This window comes from Oncorhynchus masou, chromosome 24 (genome assembly GCF_036934945.1).
Source record: "Oncorhynchus masou masou isolate Uvic2021 chromosome 24, UVic_Omas_1.1, whole genome shotgun sequence".
NCBI lineage: Eukaryota > Metazoa > Chordata > Actinopteri > Salmoniformes > Salmonidae > Oncorhynchus > Oncorhynchus masou.
Genome location: NC_088235.1, coordinates 5,432,046 through 5,449,342, shown reverse-complemented (window position 1 = coordinate 5,449,342; position 17,297 = coordinate 5,432,046). Strand labels below are relative to the sequence as shown.

The following is a 17,297-nucleotide window of genomic DNA, read 5'->3' as shown; positions in this document are numbered from 1 at the left end:
GTGTGTGTGTGTGTGTGTGTGTGTGTGTGTGTGTGTGTGTGTGTGTGTGTGTGTGTGTGTGTGTGTGTGTGCGTGTGCGTGTGTGTGTGCGTGTGCCTGTGCGCGTGTGTGTGTGTGTGCGTGTTGTAGCAGGAGATGGTAGAGGTCCCCATGGAGGAAGAGGATGTTGACCCTAAAGACAAGCGTCCTGTAGCTTCCACCCCTGTTCCCGGATCTCCATGGTAACGTTCTCTTGCCAGGATTGGTCAATGTTTGAATAAACATGTCAGAACATTTCAGCTCTTTAGGAATCTGTCCCATTCCAGTCATCACTGAACACCAAACATGAAAAAGACGTTTGGCTAAAGGTCAGAAAAGATTATCTGCTATAAATGTTAAAGTGGAATCATGCCTCTACTTTCTTCATTTTTTCTTGAAAAACATATTTTATATCTGGTTATTGTTTCTGATCTCATAATTCTTGAAAGTCTCAGGAAAGCACTGTAATCATGGTCTTCATAACGTGAGGAATAATCAATCGCTCGCAGTATGTAAAAACACTTTTCAAAACAACAGAAAAAACGACACCTTTGATAGAAAAAGAATATCAGTCCCGACAAGGAATAACTGATATCAGGGACAATAGTTTAATGAACCAAGCTATGTCTTTCTGCAGAGTAGTGCAATCTGTTGTTTAAAATGGACTTGCTTTGTTGTTCTCCACATGTAATATCCTTTTGATCTGTCAGCGTGTGTTGATGCTGAGAGCAGACTTTAAACGCACTACATGAAACCTGTAATTTACAACACTTTCTCAGCTCAGCACCTAAACGGCATGTTCATTTTTTAAACCACGTTAAACCTTTTCCATTCATCAGCTTTTATTTTATGACAACTAGATTAAAATACTTTTTTTTAACAAAGCATATTGTAAAAAAAAAAAAAAGATAAAAAAATAAAATAAAGATTTGATAAACAAATCAAATCCAACCTATTTTGTTTGATGATTCTGATATTGAAAAGTCTCACAGTGACATATTATCCAGATATTGAAACACATTTCTGCTGTGTGAATATCATGTCATGGCTGAGAGATAGCGAGCCATACCAATGAAATATGATATCATATAACAGGACGAGTCACCACCAGATACTACCAGGAAGTAAAGCTTCACACTTCATTTGATATGGTTGAGCGTGAAGACGTATTGAATTATCCCAGGGATTCATAGACTGTAGCAGCTGTTTATACTCCTCCTGTGTCTTCAAATACATAACGTCTTTAAAGAGAAAGAGCTCTGAAGTGATGCACGACGACAACAGGAACAACTCTGCCTCAGAAACCATCAACTGAAAACACATCAACTGTTAGATTCTAGCACTTTCTATAGCGTCTTATGTCAGACTAAGTGACAGATAACTACAGTGGTTATACCCCTATTACTACATAGAGCATATATTCATCAACGTATATCTTATTTACATTATGTCACTGTATAATATACAGGTATATAATCATATATGCCATTTCAAACACACTTTTATTCAAAGTGACTTACAGTAGCGCGTTCGTACTTGTTCTTATGGGTAGGTCCAGCTGGTAGTCCCAGCTGGTAAGTCCAGTGGGTTGGTCCAGCTGGTAGTCCCAGTGGGTAGTCCCAGCTGGTAGGTCCAGAGGGTAGGTCCTGCTGGTAGGTCCAACAAATAGGTTGGATCATTTCCTGTAATACTGTTGTTTATCATGTCATAGAATACTACTGGTTCTGCCCTCCTCCCCAGATCATTTCCTGTAATACTGTTGTTTATCATGTCATAGAATACTACTGGTTCTGCCCTCCTCCTCCCCAGATCATTTCCTGTAACACTGTTGTTTATCATGTCATAGAATACTACTGGTTCTGCCCTCCTCCTCCCCAGATCATTTCCTGTAACACTGTTGTTTATCATGTCATAGAATACTTCTGGTTCTGCCCTCCTTCTCCCCAGATCATTTCCTGTAACACTGTTGTTTATCATGTCATAGAATACTTCTGGTTCTGCCCTCCTCCCCAGATCATTTCCTGTAATACTGTTGTTTATCATGTCATAGAATACTTCTGGTTCTGCCCTCCTTCTCCCCAGATCATTTCCTGTAACACTGTTGTTTATCATGTCATAGAATACTACTGGTTCTGCCCTCCTCCCCAGATCATTTCCTGTAATACTGTTGTTTATAATGTCATAGAATACTACTGGTTCTGCCCTCCTCCTCCCCAGATCATTTCCTGTAACACTGTGTTTATAATGTCATAGAATACTTCTGGTTCTGCCCTCCTTCTCCCCAGATCATTTCCTGTAATACTGTTGTTTATCATGTCATAGAATACTTCTGGTTCTGCCCTCCTTCTCCCCAGATCATTTCCTGTAACACTGTTGTTTATCATGTCATAGAATACTTCTGGTTCTGCCCGCCTTCTCCCCAGATCATTTCCTGTAACACTGTTGTTTATCATGTCATAGAATACTACTGGTTCTGCCCTCCTCCTCCCCAGATCATTTCCTGTAACACTGTTGTTTATCATGTCATAGAATACTACTGGTTCTGCCCTCCTCCTCCCCAGATCATTTCCTGTAACACTGTTGTTTATCATGTCATAGAATACTTCTGGTTCTGCCCTCCTTCTCCCCAGATCATTTCCTGTAACACTGTTGTTTATCATGTCATAGAATACTTCTGGTTCTGCCCTCCTCCCCAGATCATTTCCTGTAATACTGTTGTTTATCATGTCATAGAATACTTCTGGTTCTGCCCTCCTTCTCCCCAGATCATTTCCTGTAACACTGTTGTTTATCATGTCATAGAATACTACTGGTTCTGCCCTCCTCCCCAGATCATTTCCTGTAATACTGTTGTTTATAATGTCATAGAATACTACTGGTTCTGCCCTCCTCCTCCCCAGATCATTTCCTGTAACACTGTGTTTATAATGTCATAGAATACTTCTGGTTCTGCCCTCCTTCTCCCCAGATCATTTCCTGTAATACTGTTGTTTATCATGTCATAGAATACTTCTGGTTCTGCCCTCCTTCTCCCCAGATCATTTCCTGTAACACTGTTGTTTATCATGTCATAGAATACTTCTGGTTCTGCCCGCCTTCTCCCCAGATCATTTCCTGTAACACTGTTGTTTATCATGTCATAGAATACTACTGGTTCTGCCCTCCTTCTCCCCAGATCATTTCCTGTAACACTGTTGTTTATCATGTCATAGAATACTTCTGGTTCTGCCCTCCTCCTCCCCAGATCATTTCCTGTAACACTGTTGTTTATCATGTCATAGAATACTTCTGGTTCTGCCCTCCTTCTCCCCAGATCATTTCCTGTAACACTGTTGTTTATCATGTCATAGAATACTTCTGGTTCTGCCCTCCTTCTCCCCAGATCATTTCCTGTAACACTGTTGTTTATCATGTCATAGAATACTTCTGGTTCTGCCCTCCTCCCCAGATCATTTCCTGTAACACTGTGTTTATCATGTCATAGAATACTTCTGGTTCTGCCCTCCTTCTCCCCAGATCATTTCCTGTAACATTGTTGTTTATCATGTTATAGAATACTTCTGGTTCTGCCCTCCTTCTCCCCAGATCATTTCCTGTAACACTGTTGTTTATCATGTCATAGAATACTTCTGGTTCTGCCCTCCTCCCCAGATCATTTCCTGTAACACTGTGTTTATCATGTCATAGAATACTTCTGGTTCTGCCCTCCTTCTCCCCAGATCATTTCCTGTAACACTGTTGTTTATCATGTTATAGAATACTTCTGGTTCTGCCCTCCTTCTCCCCAGATCATTTCCTGTAACACTGTTGTTTATCATGTCATAGAATACTTCTGGTTCTGCCCTCCTTCTCCCCAGATCATTTCCTGTAACACTGTGTTTATCATGTCATAGAATACTTCTGGTTCTGCCCTCCTTCTCCCCAGATCATTTCCTGTAACACTGTTGTTTATCATGTTATAGAATACTTCTGGTTCTGCCCTCCTCCCCAGATCATTTCCTGTAACACTGTGTTTATCATGTCATAGAATACTTCTGGTTCTACCCTCCTTCTCCCCAGATCATTTCCTGTAACACTGTTGTTTATCATGTTATAGAATACTTCTGGTTCTGCCCTCCTTCTCCCCAGATCATTTCCTGTAATACTGTTGTTTATCATGTCATAGAATACTTCTGGTTCTACCCTCCTCCCCAGATCATTTCCTGTAACACTGTTGTTTATCATGTCATAGAATACTTCTGGTTCTACCCTCCTTCTCCCCAGATCATTTCCTGTAACACTGTTGTTTATCATGTCATAGAATACTTCTGGTTCTGCCCTCCTTCTCCCCAGATCATTTCCTGTAATACTGTTGTTTATCATGTCATAGAATACTTCTGGTTCTGCCCTCCTCCCCAGATCATTTCCTGTAACACTGTGTTTATCATGTCATAGAATACTTCTGGTTCTGCCCTCCTTCTCCCCAGATCATTTCCTGTAACACTGTTGTTTATCATGTCATAGAATACTTCTGGTTCTGCCCTCCTTCTCCCCAGATCATTTCCTGTAACACTGTTGTTTATCATGTCATAGAATACTACTGGTTCTGCCCTCCTCCCCAGATCATTTCCTGTAACACTGTTGTTTATCATGTCATAGAATACTACTGGTTCTGCCCTCCTCCCCAGATCATTTCCTGTAACACTGTTGTTTATCATGTCATAGAATACTTCTGGTTTTGCCCTCCTTCTCCCCAGATCATTTCCTGTAACACTGTTGTTTATCATGTCATAGAATACTTCTGGTTCTGCCCTCCTTCTCCCCAGATCATTTCCTGTAACACTGTTGTTTATCATGTCATAGAATACTACTGGTTCTGCCCTCCTTCTCCCCAGATCATTTCCTGTAACACTGTTGTTTATCATGTCATAGAATACTTCTGGTTCTGCCCTCCTTCTCCCCAGATCATTTCCTGTAACACTGTGTTTATCATGTCATAGAATACTTCTGGTTCTGCCCGCCTTCTCCCCAGATCATTTCCTGTAACACTGTTGTTTATCATGTCATAGAATACTACTGGTTCTGCCCTCCTCCTCCCCAGATCATTTCCTGTAACACTGTTGTTTATCATGTCATAGAATACTACTGGTTCTGCCCTCCTCCTCCCCAGATCATTTCCTGTAACACTGTTGTTTATCATGTCATAGAATACTTCTGGTTCTGCCCTCCTTCTCCCCAGATCATTTCCTGTAACACTGTTGTTTATCATGTCATAGAATACTTCTGGTTCTGCCCTCCTCCCCAGATCATTTCCTGTAATACTGTTGTTTATCATGTCATAGAATACTTCTGGTTCTGCCCTCCTTCTCCCCAGATCATTTCCTGTAACACTGTTGTTTATCATGTCATAGAATACTACTGGTTCTGCCCTCCTCCCCAGATCATTTCCTGTAATACTGTTGTTTATAATGTCATAGAATACTACTGGTTCTGCCCTCCTCCTCCCCAGATCATTTCCTGTAACACTGTGTTTATAATGTCATAGAATACTTCTGGTTCTGCCCTCCTTCTCCCCAGATCATTTCCTGTAATACTGTTGTTTATCATGTCATAGAATACTTCTGGTTCTGCCCTCCTTCTCCCCAGATCATTTCCTGTAACACTGTTGTTTATCATGTCATAGAATACTTCTGGTTCTGCCCGCCTTCTCCCCAGATCATTTCCTGTAACACTGTTGTTTATCATGTCATAGAATACTACTGGTTCTGCCCTCCTTCTCCCCAGATCATTTCCTGTAACACTGTTGTTTATCATGTCATAGAATACTTCTGGTTCTGCCCTCCTCCTCCCCAGATCATTTCCTGTAACACTGTTGTTTATCATGTCATAGAATACTTCTGGTTCTGCCCTCCTTCTCCCCAGATCATTTCCTGTAACACTGTTGTTTATCATGTCATAGAATACTTCTGGTTCTGCCCTCCTTCTCCCCAGATCATTTCCTGTAACACTGTTGTTTATCATGTCATAGAATACTTCTGGTTCTGCCCTCCTCCCCAGATCATTTCCTGTAACACTGTGTTTATCATGTCATAGAATACTTCTGGTTCTGCCCTCCTTCTCCCCAGATCATTTCCTGTAACACTGTTGTTTATCATGTTATAGAATACTTCTGGTTCTGCCCTCCTTCTCCCCAGATCATTTCCTGTAACACTGTTGTTTATCATGTCATAGAATACTTCTGGTTCTGCCCTCCTTCTCCCCAGATCATTTCCTGTAACACTGTGTTTATCATGTCATAGAATACTTCTGGTTCTGCCCTCCTTCTCCCCAGATCATTTCCTGTAACACTGTTGTTTATCATGTTATAGAATACTTCTGGTTCTGCCCTCCTCCCCAGATCATTTCCTGTAACACTGTGTTTATCATGTCATAGAATACTTCTGGTTCTACCCTCCTTCTCCCCAGATCATTTCCTGTAACACTGTTGTTTATCATGTCATAGAATACTTCTGGTTCTGCCCTCCTTCTCCCCAGATCATTTCCTGTAATACTGTTGTTTATCATGTCATAGAATACTTCTGGTTCTGCCCTCCTCCCCAGATCATTTCCTGTAACACTGTGTTTATCATGTCATAGAATACTACTGGTTCTGCCCTCCTTCTCCCCAGATCATTTCCTGTAACACTGTTGTTTATCATGTCATAGAATACTTCTGGTTCTGCCCTCCTTCTCCCCAGATCATTTCCTGTAACACTGTGTTTATCATGTCATAGAATACTTCTGGTTCTGCCCGCCTTCTCCCCAGATCATTTCCTGTAACACTGTTGTTTATCATGTCATAGAATACTACTGGTTCTGCCCTCCTCCTCCCCAGATCATTTCCTGTAACACTGTTGTTTATCATGTCATAGAATACTACTGGTTCTGCCCTCCTCCTCCCCAGATCATTTCCTGTAACACTGTTGTTTATCATGTCATAGAATACTTCTGGTTCTGCCCTCCTTCTCCCCAGATCATTTCCTGTAACACTGTTGTTTATCATGTCATAGAATACTTCTGGTTCTGCCCTCCTCCCCAGATCATTTCCTGTAATACTGTTGTTTATCATGTCATAGAATACTTCTGGTTCTGCCCTCCTTCTCCCCAGATCATTTCCTGTAACACTGTTGTTTATCATGTCATAGAATACTACTGGTTCTGCCCTCCTCCCCAGATCATTTCCTGTAATACTGTTGTTTATAATGTCATAGAATACTACTGGTTCTGCCCTCCTCCTCCCCAGATCATTTCCTGTAACACTGTGTTTATAATGTCATAGAATACTTCTGGTTCTGCCCTCCTTCTCCCCAGATCATTTCCTGTAATACTGTTGTTTATCATGTCATAGAATACTTCTGGTTCTGCCCTCCTTCTCCCCAGATCATTTCCTGTAACACTGTTGTTTATCATGTCATAGAATACTTCTGGTTCTGCCCGCCTTCTCCCCAGATCATTTCCTGTAACACTGTTGTTTATCATGTCATAGAATACTTCTGGTTCTGCCCGCCTTCTCCCCAGATCATTTCCTGTAACACTGTTGTTTATCATGTCATAGAATACTACTGGTTCTGCCCTCCTTCTCCCCAGATCATTTCCTGTAACACTGTTGTTTATCATGTCATAGAATACTTCTGGTTCTGCCCTCCTCCTCCCCAGATCATTTCCTGTAACACTGTTGTTTATCATGTCATAGAATACTTCTGGTTCTGCCCTCCTTCTCCCCAGATCATTTCCTGTAACACTGTTGTTTATCATGTCATAGAATACTTCTGGTTCTGCCCTCCTTCTCCCCAGATCATTTCCTGTAACACTGTTGTTTATCATGTCATAGAATACTTCTGGTTCTGCCCTCCTCCCCAGATCATTTCCTGTAACACTGTGTTTATCATGTCATAGAATACTTCTGGTTCTGCCCTCCTTCTCCCCAGATCATTTCCTGTAACACTGTTGTTTATCATGTTATAGAATACTTCTGGTTCTGCCCTCCTTCTCCCCAGATCATTTCCTGTAACACTGTTGTTTATCATGTCATAGAATACTTCTGGTTCTGCCCTCCTTCTCCCCAGATCATTTCCTGTAACACTGTGTTTATCATGTCATAGAATACTTCAGGTTCTGCCCTCCTTCTCCCCAGATCATTTCCTGTAACACTGTTGTTTATCATGTTATAGAATACTTCTGGTTCTGCCCTCCTCCCCAGATCATTTCCTGTAACACTGTGTTTATCATGTCATAGAATACTTCTGGTTCTACCCTCCTTCTCCCCAGATCATTTCCTGTAACACTGTTGTTTATCATGTTATAGAATACTTCTGGTTCTGCCCTCCTTCTCCCCAGATCATTTCCTGTAATACTGTTGTTTATCATGTCATAGAATACTTCTGGTTCTACCCTCCTCCCCAGATCATTTCCTGTAACACTGTTGTTTATCATGTCATAGAATACTTCTGGTTCTACCCTCCTTCTCCCCAGATCATTTCCTGTAACACTGTTGTTTATCATGTCATAGAATACTTCTGGTTCTGCCCTCCTTCTCCCCAGATCATTTCCTGTAATACTGTTGTTTATCATGTCATAGAATACTTCTGGTTCTGCCCTCCTCCCCAGATCATTTCCTGTAACACTGTGTTTATCATGTCATAGAATACTTCTGGTTCTGCCCTCCTCCCCAGATCATTTCCTGTAACACTTTTGTTTATCATGTCATAGAATACTTCTGGTTCTGCCCTCCTTCTCCCCAGATCATTTCCTGTAACACTGTTGTTTATCATGTCATAGAATACTTCTGGTTCTGCCCTCCTTCTCCCCAGATCATTTCCTGTAACACTGTTGTTTATCATGTCATAGAATACTACTGGTTCTGCCCTCCTCCCCAGATCATTTCCTGTTACACTGTTGTTTATCATGTCATAGAATACTACTGGTTCTGCCCTCCTCCCCAGATCATTTCCTGTAACACTGTTGTTTATCATGTCATAGAATACTTCTGGTTCTGCCCTCCTTCTCCCCAGATCATTTCCTGTAACACTGTTGTTTATCATGTCATAGAATACTTCTGGTTCTGCCCTCCTTCTCCCCAGATCATTTCCTGTAACACTGTTGTTTATCATGTCATAGAATACTACTGGTTCTGCCCTCCTTCTCCCCAGATCATTTCCTGTAACACTGTTGTTTATCATGTCATAGAATACTTCTGGTTCTGCCCTCCTTCTCCCCAGATCATTTCCTGTAACACTGTGTTTATCATGTCATAGAATACTTCTGGTTCTGCCCGCCTTCTCCCCAGATCATTTCCTGTAACACTGTTGTTTATCATGTCATAGAATACTTCTGGTTCTGCCCTCCTCCTCCCCAGATCATTTCCTGTAACACTGTTGTTTATCATGTCATAGAATACTTCTGGTTCTGCCCTCCTTCTCCCCAGATCATTTCCTGTAATACTGTTGTTTATCATGTCATAGAATACTACTGGTTCTGCCCTCCTTCTCCCCAGATCATTTCCTGTAATACTGTTGTTTATCATGTCATAGAATACTACTGGTTCTGCCCTCCTTCTCCCCAGATCATTTCCTGTAACACTGTGTTTATCATGTCATAGAATACTACTGGTTCTGCCCGCCTTCTCCCCAGATCATTTCCTGTAACACTGTGTTTATCATATCATAGAATACTACTGGTTCTGCCCTCCTCCTCCCCAGATCATTTCCTGTAACACTGTTGTTTATCATGTCATAGAATACTTCTGGTTCTGCCCTCCTTCTCCCCAGATCATTTCCTGTAACACTGTTGTTTATCATGTCATAGAATACTTCTGGTTCTACCCTCCTTCTCCCCAGATCATTTCCTGTAACACTGTTGTTTATCATGTCATAGAATACTACTGGTTCTACCCTCCTCCCCAGATCATTTCCTGTAACACTGTGTTTATCATGTCATAGAATACTTCTGGTTCTGCCCTCCTTCTCCCCAGATCATTTCCTGTAATACTGTGTTTATCATGTCATAGAATACTTCTGGTTCTGCCCTCCTTCTCCCCAGATCATTTCCTGTAATACTGTTGTTTATCATGTCATAGAATACTTCTGGTTCTGCCCTCCTTCTCCCCAGATCATTTCCTGTAATACTGTTGTTTATCATGTCATAGAATACTTCTGGTTCTGCCCTCCTTCTCCCCAGATCATTTCCTGTAACACCGTGTTTATCATGTCATAGAATACTTCTGGTTCTGCCCTCCTTCTCCCCAGATCATTTCCTGTAACACTGTTGTTTATCATGTCATAGAATACTACTGGTTCTGCCCTCCTCCTCCCCAGATCATTTCCTGTAACACTGTTGTTTATCATGTCATAGAATACTACTGGTTCTGCCCTCCTTCTCCCCAGATCATTTCCTGTAATACTGTTGTTTATCATATCATAGAATACTTCTGGTTCTGCCCGCCTTCTCCCCAGATCATTTCCTGTAACACTGTTGTTTATCATGTCATAGAATACTTCTGGTTCTGCCCTCCTCCTCCCCAGATCATTTCCTGTAACACTGTTGTTTATCATGTCATAGAATACTTCTGGTTCTGCCCTCCTTCTCCCCAGATCATTTCCTGTAATACTGTTGTTTATCATGTCATAGAATACTACTGGTTCTGCCCTCCTTCTCCCCAGATCATTTCCTGTAATACTGTTGTTTATCATGTCATAGAATACTACTGGTTCTGCCCTCCTTCTCCCCAGATCATTTCCTGTAACACTGTGTTTATCATGTCATAGAATACTACTGGTTCTGCCCGCCTTCTCCCCAGATCATTTCCTGTAACACTGTGTTTATCATATCATAGAATACTACTGGTTCTGCCCTCCTCCTCCCCAGATCATTTCCTGTAACACTGTTGTTTATCATGTCATAGAATACTTCTGGTTCTGCCCTCCTTCTCCCCAGATCATTTCCTGTAACACTGTTGTTTATCATGTCATAGAATACTTCTGGTTCTACCCTCCTTCTCCCCAGATCATTTCCTGTAACACTGTTGTTTATCATGTCATAGAATACTACTGGTTCTACCCTCCTCCCCAGATCATTTCCTGTAACACTGTGTTTATCATGTCATAGAATACTTCTGGTTCTGCCCTCCTTCTCCCCAGATCATTTCCTGTAATACTGTGTTTATCATGTCATAGAATACTTCTGGTTCTGCCCTCCTTCTCCCCAGATCATTTCCTGTAATACTGTTGTTTATCATGTCATAGAATACTTCTGGTTCTGCCCTCCTTCTCCCCAGATCATTTCCTGTAATACTGTTGTTTATCATGTCATAGAATACTTCTGGTTCTGCCCTCCTTCTCCCCAGATCATTTCCTGTAACACCGTGTTTATCATGTCATAGAATACTTCTGGTTCTGCCCTCCTTCTCCCCAGATCATTTCCTGTAACACTGTTGTTTATCATGTCATAGAATACTACTGGTTCTGCCCTCCTCCTCCCCAGATCATTTCCTGTAACACTGTTGTTTATCATGTCATAGAATACTACTGGTTCTGCCCTCCTTCTCCCCAGATCATTTCCTGTAATACTGTTGTTTATCATATCATAGAATACTTCTGGTTCTGCCCTCCTTCTCCCCAGATCATTTCCTGTAACACTGTGTTTATCATGTCATAGAATACTTCTGGTTCTGCCCTCCTTCTCCCCAGATAATTTCCTGTAATACTGTTGTTTATAATGTCATAGAATACTTCTGGTTCTGCCCTCCTTCTCCCCAGATAATTTCCTGTAATACTGTTGTTTATAATGTCATAGAATACTTCTGGTTCTGCCCTCCTTCTCCCCAGATCATTTCCTGTAACACTGTTGTTTATCATGTCATAGAATACTTCTGGTTCTACCCTCCTTCTCCCCAGATGTGTGTTTAGAATGTTATTATTATTGCAGTGTGATGTTTGAAGGGTTCAGAAAGTGGAGCATCAACTTTAAAAGGAAAGTTAAGTCCTGACAGAGGCAGCATACTGGCTCTCTAGTCTACAAAACACACGTTTATTCTTGACATGCAAACACCATCTCAGCTTTCTTGCGTTGACACACACCAGTAGGGAACAGGACAGGCATGACTAATTCAACTCTCACCCTTACATTATTATGATCGTTTCTCCTCAGGTGTGTGGTGTGGACGGGGGACGACAGAGTATTTTTCTTCAACCCAACGATACAGCTCTCTGTTTGGGATCAGCCAGTAGATCTGAAGGACCGCGGAGAGGATCTCAACAGGATTATAGAAGATCCTCCACATAAACGCAAAAAGGATTCTTCGTCCAGTAAGTGTGTGGTAATTCTTCCCCGTTGGCTTGTCTTCATCCCGCCGTTTAGTTGGGCCTCGTTAGGACTCTTCTTCATGTTAAAGCGGGTTTTTCACCAGGCCATGGCTTTAGGTGGAACCGAGAAGCTCATTATCAGTCCGCTGTTTAGTTGGGCCTCGTTAGGACTCTTCTTCATGTTAAAGCGGGTTTTTACCAGGCCATGGCTTTAGATGGAACCGAGAAGCTCATTATCAGTCCGCTGTTTAGTTGGGCCTCGTTAGGACTCTTCTTCATGTTAAAGCGTGTTTTTACCAGGCCATGGCTTTAGATGGAACCGAGAAGCTCATTATCAGTCCGCTGTTTAGTTGGGCCTCGTTAGGACTCTTCTTCATGTTAAAGCGGGTTTTTACCAGGCCATGGCTTTAGATGGAACCGAGAAGCTCATTATCAGTCCGCTGTTTAGTTGGGCCTCGTTAGGACTCTTCTTCATGTTAAAGCGTAGACTCTTCTTCATGTTAAAGCTGTTTTTACCAGGCCATGGCTTTAGATGGAACCGAGAAGCTCATTATCAGTCCGCTGTTTAGTTGGGCCTCGTTAGGACTCTTCTTCATGTTAAAGCGGGTTTTTCACCAGGCCATGGCTTTAGGTGGAACCGAGAAGCTCATTATCAGTCCGCTGTTTAGTTGGGCCTCGTTAGGACTCTTCTTCATGTTAAAGCGTGTTTTTACCAGGCCATGGCTTTAGATGGAACCGAGAAGCTCATTATCAGTCCGCTGTTTAGTTGGGCCTCGTTAGGACTCTTCTTCATGTTAAAGCGTGTTTTTACCAGGCCATGGCTTTAGATGGAACCGAGAAGCTCATTATCAGTCCGCTGTTTAGTTGGGCCTTGTTAGGACTCTTCTTCATGTTAAAGCGGGTTTTTACCAGGCCATGGCTTTAGATGGAACCGAGAAGCTCATTATCAGTCCGCTGTTTAGTTGGGCCTCGTTAGGACTCTTCTTCATGTTAAAGCGTGTTTTTACCAGGCCATGGCTTTAGGTGGAACCGAACCGAGAAGCTCATTATCAGTCCGCTGTTTAGTTGGGCCTCGTTAGGACTCTTCTTCATGTTAAAGCGTGTTTTTACCAGGCCATGGCTTTAGATGGAACCGAGAAGCTCATTATCAGTCCGCTGTTTAGTTGGGCCTCGTTAGGACTCTTCTTCATGTTAAAGCGGGTTTTTACCAGGCCATGGCTTTAGATGGAACCGAGAAGCTCATTATCAGTCCGCTGTTTAGTTGGGCCTCGTTAGGACTCTTCTTCATGTTAAAGCGGTTTTTACCAGGCCATGGCTTTAGATGGAACCGAGAAGCTCATTATCAGTCCGCTGTTTAGTTGGGCCTCGTTAGGACTCTTCTTCATGTTAAAGCGGGTTTTTACCAGGCCATGGCTTTAGATGGAACCGAGAAGCTCATTATCAGTCCGCTGGTTTTCTAATGATGTTAATAAACATGTTATTTTAATGATCTGATCATACGGAGGCCAATGAAATGTCCTGATACACTAGTTCCTATATACAGTGTGTCAGGCCCGTTGACTCTTCTTCGATCCCAGACGACCAGAGGATCAGGATGTCTCTGTTCATTGAAGGAGATGATCACGAATGGAACGCGGAACCTTTAGGATGTCAAACCATCTCATGGTTGCATTTTAAATGGCGCACTATTCCCTATGGGCCCTGGTCCAATGGCGCACTATTCCCTATGGGCCCTGGTCCAATGGCATGATATTTCCTATGGGCCCTGGTCCAATGGCATACTATTCCCTATGGGCCTGGCCCAATGGCATGCTATTTCCTATGGGCCCTGGTCCAATGGCATGCTATTTCCTATGGGTCCTGGTCCAATGGCACCCTATTCCCTATGGGGCCTGGTCCAATGGCATACTATTCCCTATGGGCCTGGCCCAATGGCATGCTATTTCCTATGGGCCCTGGTCCAATGGCATGCTATTTCCTATGGGTCCTGGTCCAATGGCACCCTATTCATGGTTGCATTTTAAATGGCACCCTATTCCCTATGGGGCCTGGTCCAATGGCATACTATTCCCCATGGGCCTGGCCCAATGGCATGCTATTTCCTATGGGCCCTGGTCCAATGGCATGCTATTTCCTATGGGTCCTGGTCCAATGGCACCCTATTCCCTATGGGACCTGGTCCAATGGCACCCTATTCCCTATGGGCCCTGGTCCAATGGCACCCTATTCCCTATGGGCCCTGGTCCAATGGCATGCTATTCCCTTTGGGCCCTGGTCCAATGACACACAATTCCGTATGGGTCCTGGTCCAATGGCACCCTATTCCCTATGGGCCCTGGTACAATGGCATACTATTCCCCATGGGCCTGGCCCAATGGCATGCTATTTCCTATGGGCCCTGGTCCAATGGCATGCTATTTCCTATGGGTCCTGGTCCAATGGCACCCTATTCCCTATGGGACCTGGTCCAATGGCACCCTATTCCCTATGGGCCCTGGTCCAATGGCACCCTATTCCCTATGGGCCCTGGTCCAATGGCATGCTATTCCCTATGGGCCCTGGTCCAATGACACACAATTCCCTATGGGTCCTGGTCCAATGGCACCCTATTCCCTATGGGCCCTGGTACAATGCCACCCTATTCCCTATGGGCCCTGGTCCAATGACACACAATTCCCTATGGGCCCTGGTCCAATGCCATGCTATTCCCTATGTGCCCTGGTCCAATGGCATGCTATTCCCTATGGGCCCTGGTCCAATGACACCCTATTCCCTGTGGGCCCTGGTCCAATGGCATGCTATTCCCTATGGGCCCTGGTCCAATGACACCCTATTCCCTGTGGGCCCTGGTCCAATAGCACCCTATTCCCTATGTGCCCTGGTCCAATGGTATGCTATTTCCTATGGGCCCTGGTCCAATGACACACTATTCCCTACGGGTCCTGGTCCAATGACACACTATTCCCTATGGGCCCTGGTCCAATGACACACTATTACCTGTGGGCCCTGGTCCAATGGCACCCTATTCCCTATGGGCCCTGGTCCAATGACACACTATTCCCTACGGGTCCTGGTCCAATGACACACTATTCCCTATGGGCCCTGGTCCAATGACACACTATTCCCTATGTGCCCTGGTCCAATGACATGATATTCCCTATGGACCTGGTTCAATGACACACTATTTCCTATGTGCCCTGGTCCAATGACATGATATTCCCTATGGACCTGGTCCAATGACACACTATTCCCTATGGGCCTTGGTCCAATGGCATGCTATTACCTATGGGCCCTGGTCCAACGACATGCTATATTCCCTATGGGCCCTGGTCCAATAGCACACTATTCCCTATGGGCCCTGGTCCAAAGGCACCCTGTTCCCTATGGTCCCCGGTCCAAAGAAGTGCACTATGTAGGTATTAGGGTCCCATTTGGGATGCACGCCATCTCTTTTGTGTTCTACTAGCATAGATCATATGGAAGTCCTGTGTGTGGCTGGCTCTGTAAATATTGGATTACATTGGATCTTGTCAGCGATGATATCTCCCCGGACTAGATTTCCCAGAGGTCGGGTTGTCTTTATTGATTTAGCCTTATTGCAGTTACCAGCTGATTATGTATCGATGACCTTATACCTGAACCTCACTGTTCCAACAAAGCATGTCTGGCAAATTAACTTTGGTAAATATGTGGACAACCCCGATGAACTGAACATTGACTCATGGCTGATAAGATGCTCCTCTCGTCTGATTGGTTCTCTCACAGTGGTTTTTAATGACCAATTATATGAAGACGGAGTCCATTGAAAAAGGATGTTTGTTACAATATGCGTCTGTTGGAAGTCCACTCGGAAAAAAAGGATGTGTGCTACGCTTCTGTCTGTGTGTCCGTTATCTCAGCAGAGGACGGTTCTAACTCTCCGTCTGCTGATGACGATGATGCTGATGATGAAGATGAACATTATTCAAAAACCAAGAGGAACAAGTGAGTGTCAAAGTCCCCCCCCCCATCTTAACCATACTCATAGTTTAAAATTACAATGATACTTCTCTACAGAATAACAATCTCATTTTGAAGTATTTTTTTGTAAAAAAAAATAAAAAAATAAACAATATGTACTGTACAAATACCACTGTACAGTACAGTACCCTAGTTTTGACCAAAGCCTTTTGGGCCCTGGTCAAGAGGGGATCACTATCTAGGGAATAGGGTTTTCATTTGAGATGCATCCTAGAACTGATTGTATGTTTCTGTCCTCCTCAGACTGGAGGAACCTGCGGATGGTAATGAGGACCTGAGAGAGAGGGCAGGCGCAGAGACATGTGACTCCCCCCCCCATCGGACTGTTCTACCCTTAGGGCTCCGCATCACACACTTCAGGGACATGCTCCTTGAAAGAGGGGTAAAGGCATATTGAACGGAATACAAAAATCAAATGCACTTAGGCTGCGTTTAGACAGGCAGCCCGAATTCTGATATTTATTTTCCACTGATTGGTCTTTTGACCAATCACGTCAGATGTTTTTCAGAAGTGATCTGATTGGTCAAAAGATCAATTGGTGAGAAGCAAAAAAAAATGCACGATTTGGGCTGACTTAAATCCCTCTAAATGCAGACGGACCTAGATTCTAACAGTTTTCCATGAGGAAGGAATTTAAATATACTTTTCAAGGTGGCAATATGGGGACTCAAATCCCTGGATTGCAACTAATCATCAAGAGACACAGGGACCAGCAACTGGAAAGGCAGCAAAAAACACAAAATGATGGAGAGACCTACATCATGTCATGTAACAGGTTGGATGAATGATGGAAAGACCTACATCATGTAGCAGGTTGGATGAATGATGGAAAGACCTACATCATGTAACAGGTTGGATGAATGATGGAAAGACCTACATCATGTAACAGGTTGGATGAATGATGGAAAGACCTACATTATGTAACAGGTTGGGTGAATGAT

The 17,297-nt window shown here is 43.2% G+C and overlaps 1 protein-coding gene across 1 annotated transcript in view; it reads left to right on the top strand.

Annotated features, from left to right (window-relative positions):
* Window positions 1-17,297, top strand: part of LOC135513370 (transcription elongation regulator 1-like protein) — a 44,295-nt gene that overhangs the window by 20,643 nt on the left and 6,355 nt on the right. The window contains exons 4-7 of the mRNA XM_064936296.1: window positions 130-221; window positions 12,181-12,338; window positions 16,235-16,319; window positions 16,599-16,737. Of these exons, the coding sequence (XP_064792368.1) occupies window positions 130-221; window positions 12,181-12,338; window positions 16,235-16,319; window positions 16,599-16,737 (474 nt within the window). The remainder of the gene's footprint in view (window positions 1-129; window positions 222-12,180; window positions 12,339-16,234; window positions 16,320-16,598; window positions 16,738-17,297) is intronic.